Source organism: Synchytrium microbalum (assembly GCF_006535985.1).
Source record: "Synchytrium microbalum strain JEL517 chromosome Unknown SmJEL517_scf0077, whole genome shotgun sequence".
NCBI lineage: Eukaryota > Fungi > Chytridiomycota > Chytridiomycetes > Synchytriales > Synchytriaceae > Synchytrium > Synchytrium microbalum.
Genome location: NW_022158426.1, coordinates 16,724 through 28,545, shown reverse-complemented (window position 1 = coordinate 28,545; position 11,822 = coordinate 16,724). Strand labels below are relative to the sequence as shown.

The following is an 11,822-nucleotide window of genomic DNA, read 5'->3' as shown; positions in this document are numbered from 1 at the left end:
TAGCAACTTGTAATGTGGTTGACTGATTTAATACACACAAACCGCAAAGAAAGAAATTCACAAATGTTGGCAACAGCAACATGTGCAAGAGATCCGAAAATTTATATTCAAGTTTCGCATTGAATAACCACAAACTTATGACAAGTTGACACCTGTCTTTGACTGCATTGCAGAGTATTGGGTGATTCGGCAGCCTCCGATCAATCAATTCTTGTAAATATACTTCATATTCAAGCGTCTTTCGAATCTTCCAGGTTGACCTGATCAAGAATGATGATATCAAAACATTGACTTGGCGAAATCACGTTGAACGCACTAGTTCATGGTAGCTTTGAACCATTGTCTTGTGCATTTCCAGTCAAAATACACGTAACAGAGTCTTTTATCTACGTGTCCTCCGCTCCCAAACTCTAAAGAGTCTCCTCTGGTCCTAGCAGCCCTTTACAACAAGCAACTGACAAGAGCTTAATAGATCTAAGCTGTTCAATGGTAGAACGTCGCTGTGAAATCATATAATAGCATATTGTACCGAATCCATTCATCAAATCACCCTCCGATCCTCAAGCTTGCAAGCCAAAACACATTCAACACATCGCAATGTCTTCTTCAAAGCATTTCTACGTGGTGTCAGCTCATAAGGCATCCGCCGTATCTCTCGCCGTGAAAGGAAACTTTACTGGTCCTAATGACTTAAACCTGATTCTTGCGTAAGTCATTCTCGTTTTAAGCACAATTTCGGGTTGTGTGCTAGCTATCCAAACTTACCCTGCAACCATTACCCCATCTTACTAGGAAGGGAAGCAATTTCGAAATCAATCTAGTTGCTGAAGATGGTCTACGTAAACTACTGGACGTGCCCTTATACGGACGAATCGCCGTCTTGGAACTCTATCGACCAGCTGGACGAAAGACAGATCTCCTCTTCATCAGCACGGAACGCTATCGTTTCTGTGTATTGTCCTGGGATCCAGACACGTCTGAAATCATAACGGAAGCTATGGGTGATTTGGTAGAAAGAACTGGCAGACAAGCTGATCAAGGTTGTGCTGCTGCTGTCGATCCTAAATGTAGAGTCATCGCAGTACATGCCTACCAAGGTATACTCAAAATCATTCCCATGCTGCATGCTGGAAATACCAAGGGATGGGTTAGTTCGCGAGGTACCGATTCCGCTGCTTCTTCTGCAAAGGGTAAAGCAGCTGTGCGAGAACGAAAGATGGGAGAGTTGGCTGATGTGTTCAATATAAGGTCTGAGCATTTGGGAGCTTCTTCGCTCCGGTCTCGAATTCATCACTGACCGTCAATCTCGTAGGCTCGATGAGTTACAGGTCCATGCAATGACCTTCTTGCAAGGAGACGAGACCCAACGACCATTGTTGGCCGTATTATGTCAAGACACTAAAGAGAATCGTCACGTCAAGACATTCGAAGTGTCTGTGCCTCTCAAAGAATTGGTTGAAGGCCCTTGGTACCAAGCAAATGTAGATAGTGGTGCCAGAATGCTGATTCCAGTGCCTGTTGCTTCAGGTTTGTCCTGATTCGTCGAAAACGAGTACTTAATCTCTCATTGTCCGATTTACTAAATCGATGTTGGATAGGTGGAGGTCTGCTTGTGATTGGAGAAAAGACAATTTCATATATGAATGGAAGAATTCCACCTGTCGTCATTGGCATGAAGCTTACCATTATCAAAAGGTAGTTTATCAACGTCATATCCTTTTTTCGATCGCGCACCTAATCCTTCAACAATTACCAGTTGCGCACAGATTGACGCAGATGGATCACGATATTTATTGGGAGATTACCTAGGAAACTTGTTTGTATTGGTTTCATTCAAGGCAAATGGGGTCATTTCTTCATTGAGATTGGAAAGACTGGGAGAGGTGAGCAAAAAAAAGCTTCGACCGGCGATGTCTTTGGTTCTCAAAGATCAACATCTTTCGCAGACATCGATTGCAGCAGCTCTCACTTATCTTGACAATGGATATGCCTATGTTGGTTCTCATTATGGAGACTCGCAGCTCATCAAACTCAGCGCCGAAAAACAAGAAGCTGGAGACTTTTTCCAAGTAGTCGATACATACCCTAATCTGGCACCCATTGTCGATTTCGCAGTTGTAGATTTGGAGAGACAGGGCCAAGTCAGTAGTTAATCTGCCGTCTTGAGTTTCTTATGGCTTTTTTGCGAACTGAAACTTCTCCCCATTCTAGGGCCAGATTGTCGCATGTTCTGGTATCGGAAAAGATGGTTCATTACGTATAGTCAGAAATGGTATTGGTATCAATGAAATCGCGGAATTAGAAATGACTGGTTTGAGGAGTGTGTGGTCGCTACGACCACATGCTGAGGCTATACATGATGATACCATTGTCCTGTCATTCACCAACGAGACGAGGCTTTTACATGCTGATCCAGAAGGTGAAATAACAGAGACAGAAGATGGAGGCGCCATGAGAATGGATGAATCTACTCTCTTTGCAATCAATATGTGTGGTGATTGTTTCATCCAGGTATTGACGAAAAAAAAACTACCTCGATCACATTGAACAAGCAGCAACGCTATAATGTTTTACTCAACCTAACGTTCATCTTAGATAACAGCGTCAGGCGCTTACCTCCTATCAACCTCCGACAAGATGCTAAACCATTCATGGTCACCACCATCTGGATGCCGTATCATCCAGGCATCTGCCAATTCCACTCAAGTGCTACTGGCTTTGAGTGGTTGCCATCTCGTATACTTACAAGTGAATCAACAAAGTCGTGTTCTGGAAGAAGTCTCTACTACGCAAATTGAGCATGAAATATCGTGCGTGGATATCGCACCTTTAGACAGTGCCGTATCTAATGTTTGTGTTGTTGGGCTGTGGGGTGAAGGAGGTGTTCAAGTTTTGGCTCTTCCGTCTTGGAATGCGATAGCAAAGGAGTCCTTGGGTGAAGGTATGGAACCATGGCATACGATAGTGGGCGCTGTTTTGTCATTAAACTCTTCAAATTAGAGGTGATCCCTAGATCTGTGCATCTTGCTACTTTTGACGGAGTCGCGTACTTGTTGGCTGCTCTTGGTGAGTAAATGAGGGTTCAATGCTGCTGGCAAAAACACTAGAATTTGACCATTTTATCATCTAGGTGACGGCACGCTGTACAATTTCATGATGGATGCCACTACGGGCACGCTGAGAGACAGGAGAAAGATATCCCTCGGTACTCAACCTGTCGCACTACGACCGTTCCGTGGTGCCGATGGACGAAACCACATATTTGCTGCATCAGATAGACCTACTGTTATTTATTCAAGCAATCAGAAGCTCTTGTATTCAAACGTCAACCTCAAGGTATTATACATGGCGAGTCAGCTCTTTTTGTCGCAATTTTAACTTGCTTTCATCAATTTTAGGAGGTTATACATATGACACCCTTCAATTTGGCTGCAGCACCGAATGCATTAGCACTCGCTACACCCGACAGATTACGAATCGGAACTGTAGATGATATTCAAAAACTTCATATTCGTACTATACCACTTCGGGAGTTTGCCCGTCGAATTGCACACGATGATGCTCATAGAGTGTTTGGCCTTTTGACCACACGACTTGAGGTAGATGATGCTGGTACAGAGACTGAAAGGACGTTTTTCAAGGTGCTGGATGATCAAACCTTCGATGGTAGGTCTTGATTTAAACGACAGTTTTCTCCGTCTCAATTAACAATCTTATATTCAATGTAGTGATTGATGTATTCGAATTGGAACAATTCGAAATACCAGAATCAATATCCGTCATGAATTTTTTTAATGACCCACAACCGACTTTTGCCATCGGAACTGCATATGCCTTCCCAAACGACGAAGAGCCTACCAGAGGTCGTATTCTGCTCTTCAGACTAACACCTAATCGGCGAATCTCATTAATCGCCATTACCGAAGTACCTGGATCCGCATACGCCATAGTATCACTACAAGAACGACTAGTAGCCAGCATAAACTCCCGTGTCGTAGTCTTTAGCTTTGATCCTACGAAAGACGACATAACTACCCGTCTCACAGCCAAATCATCGCACCATGGTCATCTCGTCGCATTGTATCTAGCTGCTCATGGTCACTTCCTGTTGGTGGGTGATTTGATGAAGTCTGTGTCCATATTACGACTAGGCGCAGATGATTCCTTAGAAGAAGTCTCGAAAGACTTTGCTACACATTGGATGACTGCTGTCCAAATGCTGGATGATGAGACGTGTATAGGTGGTGATTCTAGTTATAATATCTTGGCGTGGAGGAAACGATCTGAAGGAGTCACTGATGACGAGAGGCAGAGGTTGGAGTTGATTGGGGAGTGGCATGTAGGGGATCAAGTTAATCGGTTCCGTCATGGTGAGTTGTTGTGACGAGGACCGGTAAAGATGGTCGTCCCTGGTCGGGATTAGATCTCTTTTTTTTTGATCGCTATTCTTATTACTTGCTTCTCGTTACGCAGGATCGCTCGTCATCCAACTACCAGACTCTCAACCACCAGCCATCCCACGCTTCCTCTTTTGCACCCTAACAGGAACACTGGGTGTAATCTGCACCCTGAGCGATGAAACATTCGCACTCCTAAACCAAGTAGAAGTCAACCTCCGTCAAGTAATCAAGGGAGTAGGAGGTCTAGATCACGCTGAATACAGGTCCTTCATGGATGACCGACGTACTGGACGAGGAGGTGGGAAGAACTTTATTGATGGTGATTTTATTGAACGTATTCTTGAACTGGATGCGACTCGATTGCAACGAGTTGTTGAGGGGACTGGAATGGATGATACTGCGAAACTCGGTATTACGTCTGATGCGCTTTTGAGGTTGGTTGAAGATTTGAATAGGCTTCATTGAAGAGAAGTTTGGGAGGTATATGTATTATAGTTTGAGAGCAATATATGTGATATAGTTGCTACCACGTGGGCTGCATTTTGCTGCGACTATGTTGCCCTTGTCCGTCTATGAGCAAGAACTAATACTTCATCATCGAACCAAACGTCACGGAAGGACGGCACGATTGCGACCGCTGCCTCACCAGCATAACGGCGATTTATTCGCAAAGGTCATGCAAGAGATTCACGCACTTCTACTATCAATATCCTGTGCCAACAATAGCAGGCCATGAAAACGAATCATCTGCCACCCACGGCTCCACTCTAACTAAATCCTCGAACGGATTCTCGCCAGTCGTAACATCCAAGTCCCCACCGGCCTTCTCGTTAAGCTCAACACTGTATCTTCCACGCATACAAACACGTCCTAAACGGATTCGAGTACTTGAACCCAGGGCAATCTTGAAATCACCGACTAATGGATGGCCCACCGAAGATAAATGCACTCGTATCTGGTGTCGTCGACCTGTAACGAGTTTGATTACGAGGAGCGAAGCGTGGGATTCCATAAAGTAGCCTCGTTTAGTGGTCGTGATGTGTGTTGTTGCTGCTTTTCCGGCTTTGTCGACGAACACCTTTTGAGCGTACTGGGGTATTGGGCTATTGGTTCGTCGATAATGAATCTGGAGGTTGAATGGTCGTCAGAAGCGTCATGGTATGTACGAGGGAATGCTTGTTCTTGGGCTTACTCGTCTTGCATGACGTGGCCACGAATCATGGCTGTACATTTCTTTAGAACCTGTCGCCGCACGAAGGCTCTACAAAAAGATACGTGTGAGTATAAGGCAACAAAACGGGCAGGAATGTTTTCATACCGTCTAATAATTTGGGTATTTCCGCATGGCCCATATTTGAATCCCGCTTGTAATAGTATCAATTTGATGGGCTGGCAGAAATTCAGAGCGTAATGACGGGAAACGTTTTGGTGTTTTTGTAATAAGCTCTCTGCTGTTGGTGACCATTCTGAGGGTTCATCGATTCTGATGTTGAGGCTACATCAAAAGAGATTAGAAGTTAGTGAGGTGAAAACAGACGAAAGCTTATTGAGGATGTAAGCGTTCGAACTTACGACTTTTCAACAATGACGAAACATGAGGAATTGTGTAGTATCGGTCATCGAGAAAGTGCGATTGTACCGTTTGTCAATACCAATTATATCTGATACGTCGACGGGTGTTAAGCCACAACTAGGCTTGCAGCAACAGGCTTCGAGTCCCCTTCCATGTCCTTTGAGCCTCCTGTCATTGAAATTCTGAAGAAGGCGAGAGGAATGTGAATTCCGACGCAACATTGAACCACTATGTGAATATATACGTGTCTCTAATCTATAATTTATAGAAAATTATATATACAGCATTCACTCCACTAATACCGACACTATTATGTACCTATGCTACCTCATTCGTAGAGTCTGTTGCGCCAGAGCTAGTCTTTCACGACACGTCGACACCAGTACAGAGTCAACATGCACCTCGCTTTTCCACCTCTTCAGGATATGATCCACCCCATTCAGCTCACTGTCTCCACTCAACAACATGACAATCAGCGTCTCCTTCATCCGATACTCCCGTTCATACATGATACACAGCGTATCAATCCACGATGCGACTTCTAACGGTCTCAATAACCCAACAGCTGTCTCTACTAACGGTTCCTGTGCTACTAACGGCGTCTTTGACACCACGTCACGAGCATTCGTCTTCATTGTCTTTACCACGGACGCAAACTCGGGCATGATGCGTGTTTTCAAGTCTGAATACATGGATTCTAGTTTTGATGTCTGTTTTGAGAGGAGACGGGGTAGCATATCTGGGAATTCGGCTAGGATGGGAATGGTTGAAAGTGATTTTGATGAGGACAAGATGGTAGCTGCGTTTTGCTGGAGCCGGATGTTTGAGATGGAGGAGAGGAGTTTTATAGATGTTTCTTGTAGGGTGCTCCATGTATCGATTATTTGAATAAACTTTTCAAGCTGTTTTACTGTTTTGATCTTGTCCATTTCCAGCCAGTTTGATCGTTTAGCAGCATGTTACAGTCAAGAATGATCAGTACTATGAGGCTAGCTTCTAGAGCGACGTGGATACGAGATTGCAGGTGTTCTGCTATAAGGTCTAGCTCATCAAATGTGGATGCAACTGCTAAAGGAGATGAAAAGTTGAAGTTGGTGTATGAAGGTAAGCACCATTGATCCTGTCATCAAATTGTCGTGATCCTATTGTTGATGATCAATGAGATCATGCTGCTTCTACGTGAAATCAAGCCTGATGCATCAGATTCATCGTGAAATTTCAAACTCAGAGAAACAACTTGAGCTCATTGACTCATAGACATTTCACTTGCAACAAGCATGTCTGCCAATCGTTATTCAAAATCTTTGTCGACTAAATCTTGCTCTGTTGTGTAGGAGCTATGACCAAGTCAGTTACCTACTTGAAACGTGTATCTGCTGCAACCTTCTTTGCCACCATCTGTGCTACTCCTCTGACTGTTTTCGTGCAAAACCAATCACCGCTTGTCGTCGCGATGCTGTTTTCGTCGGCAATCTTGACTAGGTACGCCTTTACAAACCAAAACTCCACAACGATCTAACACGTTGAATCATTGCTAGTGGACTGTCTACACTCGCCGTGAATTGGGCTTGTAATCCTTACGTTTGCAGACTATACAAACATGCTGCATCATCTATAGACTCATCTCCAATAGTAACAGCTGTGACATTGACCTTCTTTGGTCGAGAGGTCGCGACAACCTTACCAGCATCCTCTCTTACGGGAGCGGCTAGAGCTTTCGCAACATGGAAGCTCAAACCACTGGCACTTGACGATGAAGCACCATCACCTGAGCAAATCCAAGCAGGCAAAACCGTGCTAGCTGGGTCGTCGTCTCCAATGTATAATCGCAAGTACTTTTATGTGCATCAGGATAATGAAAACAGCAGTAATGAGTTTAGAGAAATTGTGGGACTCGTTAATGGTGGTGGGAAACGTGCAACATCAGCTCAGTCGTGGGATGACGTGGTCAAAAATTTGAAAAAGACATAATGTAACAGTACAATCTATGAAACTAGAGTTCTATTTAAATATTGAAGAGGTTTACAGTGTTGGGTATGTGTCAGGCGCAATAACGAGTCTAAGCATGTTGTGCAGCACATAGGACGTAAGTCCCCATATGTCATACTTTTCTTGGTACATCCAACGGGCAGCAGGCCCCATTCCTCGAAACTGCTGTATGCCACGATTATTGGAATCCAAGAAGAAATCTAGTGGTACCTAGAGACCGAAACGCTGATGAGTAGGTTTCTCTAGAAGGTTGAAACAGAGCGGGGTCTGCACAAGAATTGTGTTACTACATCAGATGCAACACGTACAGCAAAGACTTCTGATACTTCATCAGAGTTGAAAGTCATTGTCTGTGGATCCAACTCTCCACAGTATCCTAGAAATGGCGTCACCATTATCGTTTGTGTCCTATCAGGCACCGTTTGAAATGTTCCAAGCACTTGAATGCTAGACGAGGGCAGACTGATCTCTTCCATTGTTTCTCTTAATGCTGTGTCCTCTAACGATACGTCAGTTGCGTCTTTACTTCCTCCTGGAAATCTAACGACCGATACAGAGATTCAGAATACATGTGCAATCTGGCGGTATTTCGAGCGACTTACGCTACTTCACCGCCGTGTTTTCTCATCTTGCGTTGCCTAACTTGGAAAAGTACAGATGGGATGTCTTTCACGGTGCAAAGAGGCATCAAGATGGCAGCTTCTCGTGGCGTGTCAGTCTTCAAATGCCATCTTGGAGTCGGCGGTAGAGATTCTACGATCAACGTAAGGATTTAGTCAGGAATTGTCTGTGTAGATGACAAAATTTCAAAGAGATTCATACTCAGTCTGGCGGCAAACGTTGCCAAAGTTTCAGGATCAAATACAATTTTCCCAGCTTTAGAACTGTATCCGCGATGAACACACGATGTAGCGAGCCTCCGGTAGATCATTTCTGTGGATGATGATACAAACCAAATGTTTGGACATTGATGATGTTGGATACCATCAGAAGAAGGAGGTATTCTTGAGGGTCAATAATTTCAGTACGTGTAAAATGATCAAAGGACGCGGAAATTACACTCAAATAGCCGCTTAATCGCTCCAAAGGGACGCACAGCATTCAGAGCAGTTGCTGCAGCATCCCGAACCACAAAATCACACTCTATTGTATCTTTGAATAGGGCCGATATAGAGAGAACATATCAAGCACACATCAGAACTGCTGATGAGCATCGCTTTATCTACAGATCACATTCAGCCATGGAAGTACGTGGCAATAACATACATTTCAGCTGTCTTGATATATGTGAATACTGACCATCTGCAAACATAGAATCAAAAGAACACTTTTTTGAGAAAATTCATATATGACATGGCCCATAATCACCTGAAAAATGCTCTAGACCGCTTGGGCAAGGTCCCACTTACAAAGGCCCAAATTGCAAATGTGGTCAACGATGAAGGATGTTTTTTGTTTCCGACCTCAAAGGACCTCTTGCCCAAAGGAAATATTCGCTTTCAAGTCACGGATGTGTGTCCCTGTTTGGTCAGGCTGTAGCAAATTCATGCTCACTGCTATTTGAATCTAGATGTTGGAACCACGTAAGGATGGAGTCATTCCAATCGAGATTTCTGATGGCCAATACACAATGAGAGCTCAGTTAACAAAGGAGTGTATTGAAAGTTTTCAAGAGTACGTACGCCTTATCGCCAAATCTATTGTTTATCGAAAAGCAGGCTTGACATGGATCTTATATGGCTCTATACTTAGGAATGACACACAAGAGCAGGGAATAGGATCTATGAGTCATGCACTCATGTATGCAATGAAATACAAGCTGATCTTTTCCTGGCCACAAAGATCACGATTTCCTACTTTCTACCTTCACATTGATGAGTGGCAAAATAAGAGCGGAGGGACAGGTGACCCAATTTTCGAAAATTTCGGAGCTCTCAGAGATCTATACAACGACGTAGCTATCACCACTCTTATTGACAAACTTCGAGAGTTTTTGGGCAGGTAAGTTCTCAGCAACATTTTCAATGACCCCAGTTTTGATAGCTGACCACATTCCCAAAGACCAATTTTCCCTGATTTGAACGCTAGAGCTCCTCTCCTTGATAAAAATGTGCCAGAGCACGCAGAGTTGATCAGGAGAGAATCTGTCGCTCCACTACCTGTGGATGATACGGCCAGCACGAAAGAAGTGCCACCAAGACCTGCTCAGCAGCATATATCTCATCAAGTTTGTGCCTTTGTAGCTGCGTATTTTCAACAACGATGGGTCCTTACGATTTCGTGTATTAGGACGTGGCATCGAACAGACCTTCATGGGCAGCTCCCACACTTGGAGAAGGATCTTACGCTGTAGGGGAATTGAGAACAATTCTTTCAACTTTACGTTGTCTTCTAATACTGGGACCGCTAGGCTGGACTCGTTTCTTGTAACGACTTACTGGAAAACGGAAGGCACCGCATGTGGGGTGTATGACAACACTTCTTTTGGTTGCTGAATTGTCATTTGGAGCCTTACAACTTCTAATTACAGGATTTCACTGGTGAAGACTGTGATTATGCCCATCCAAATCAAGCAAAGTGGGGAACGCATGAACCACGTTGTAAGTGGCAACCCTCGTTTCCCTTGAAGCAGATTTGAAACTTTTTGATTTATTTCTAGTTGGCTTGCCCGTGTCGCCTGACCATTGCAGAAGAACACAATCGCAAAGTCAACTGCAAATAACCCCACAACAACTCAATCAGCCACAACAAAGTCCACAAGCAAGTCAACAGCCGCAAAGTCCACCACGGTCTCCAGTTAAGCCTGTCAGTGTAGAAGAACATGGATATTTAGGCGCCATAACAGATGACTTTGAAACTTTGGAAGATGATGAAGATCTACAAGATGATACAACGGAAAAGGATGATGACGTTGCCAATGTCGATGTCACCTCTCGACAAGGCGTTGCCAAAACGACGCCAACTCAAGCATATCGTAGCATAATCCCACAACTCATTCCTGGAAGTCTACGTGGCCCTACATTTATGCAACGACAGACACTCAACGTTGCTGCTCAAGCAGAGCAGCCAGTACCAGATCTCACCATTCTTCGGAACTCAGCGGCAACAGTATCAGCCTCTGTAGTAGCATCACGTCCTGAAAATGTCGATCAACAAGTGGTCAGTCACGTTGGTCTAGGGGCAGATACACCAAATGTCGATCAACAAGTGGCCAGTCACGTTGGTCAAGGGACAGATACACCCATAGCGTCAGATCGTGAAGATGTCGATCAACAAGTACCGACATCGCCAGATGTGACATCTAATACCCGTGCCGAAACGGATACAGAAGATATGAATTTATCTCCAGTAGACCCAACTGCTAATGGGTTGCATGAAGATGATGCCAGAACGGATGCACCTCAACAGAATGTAGCTGATAAAGTATTCAGCACTGAGAATCATCAGAGCGATTATCCACAAAGCCCATCTCCAGAACTGTTTGATGGCTCTGGCACAAGAGACGTATCCCAAGAGAATCTGAGCAGTAGTGCTGAGGACGGTAATCTCGATCAACAAGAGGCACCCTATAAATACGTCCAGGGCAGTCATGAGAATCAACAGAGTGGTGAGAATCAACACGGTGATGATTCTCATATGTCACCATCACAAAAGGCAGCCAATGATAGCTCTGAGCGTCAAGATGATGATTTAGAACACAGGGAAGGTGATATTATAATACGGGAAGATGATATAGCGCAGGAAGATGATATCGTACAGGAAGATGGTCTTGAGACTGAGCAAGATTGCAATGAATTCGAACAAAGCACTACTAAAACAGAGCTAGTGTCTCAGGATGATGCGGATGACGAAGACGTGGA

The 11,822-nt window shown here is 44.2% G+C and overlaps 4 protein-coding genes across 4 annotated transcripts; 2 read left to right on the top strand and 2 right to left on the bottom strand.

Annotated features, from left to right (window-relative positions):
* Positions 1 to 597: 597 nt before the first annotated feature.
* SmJEL517_g06115 (uncharacterized protein) lies at positions 598 to 4,865 on the top strand (the record flags this gene model as incomplete). The annotated part of the gene is made up of 13 exons (XM_031172041.1): positions 598 to 707; positions 793 to 1,248; positions 1,313 to 1,527; positions 1,599 to 1,695; positions 1,757 to 1,883; positions 1,947 to 2,141; positions 2,212 to 2,511; positions 2,596 to 2,941; positions 3,001 to 3,066; positions 3,131 to 3,336; positions 3,399 to 3,666; positions 3,729 to 4,370; positions 4,474 to 4,865. The coding sequence occupies 13 exons, from the start codon at positions 598 to 600 to the stop codon at positions 4,863 to 4,865; spliced, it is 3,420 nt and encodes a 1,139-aa protein (XP_031021986.1).
* Positions 4,866 to 6,296: 1,431 nt separating this feature from the next.
* Positions 6,297 to 6,902, bottom strand: SmJEL517_g06114 (uncharacterized protein; the record flags this gene model as incomplete). The annotated part of the gene is made up of 1 exon (XM_031172040.1): positions 6,297 to 6,902. The coding sequence occupies one exon, from the start codon at positions 6,900 to 6,902 to the stop codon at positions 6,297 to 6,299; it is 606 nt and encodes a 201-aa protein (XP_031021987.1).
* Positions 6,903 to 6,956: 54 nt separating this feature from the next.
* Positions 6,957 to 7,944, top strand: SmJEL517_g06113 (uncharacterized protein; the record flags this gene model as incomplete). Its single annotated transcript, XM_031172039.1, has 3 exons — positions 6,957 to 7,077; positions 7,308 to 7,455; positions 7,512 to 7,944. The coding sequence occupies 3 exons, from the start codon at positions 6,957 to 6,959 to the stop codon at positions 7,942 to 7,944; spliced, it is 702 nt and encodes a 233-aa protein (XP_031021988.1).
* Positions 7,945 to 7,995: 51 nt separating this feature from the next.
* On the bottom strand, positions 7,996 to 8,893 carry SmJEL517_g06112 (uncharacterized protein; the record flags this gene model as incomplete). The annotated part of the gene is made up of 4 exons (XM_031172038.1): positions 7,996 to 8,172; positions 8,271 to 8,502; positions 8,565 to 8,715; positions 8,785 to 8,893. The coding sequence occupies 4 exons, from the start codon at positions 8,891 to 8,893 to the stop codon at positions 7,996 to 7,998; spliced, it is 669 nt and encodes a 222-aa protein (XP_031021989.1).
* Between the last annotated feature and the right edge of the window lie 2,929 nt (positions 8,894 to 11,822).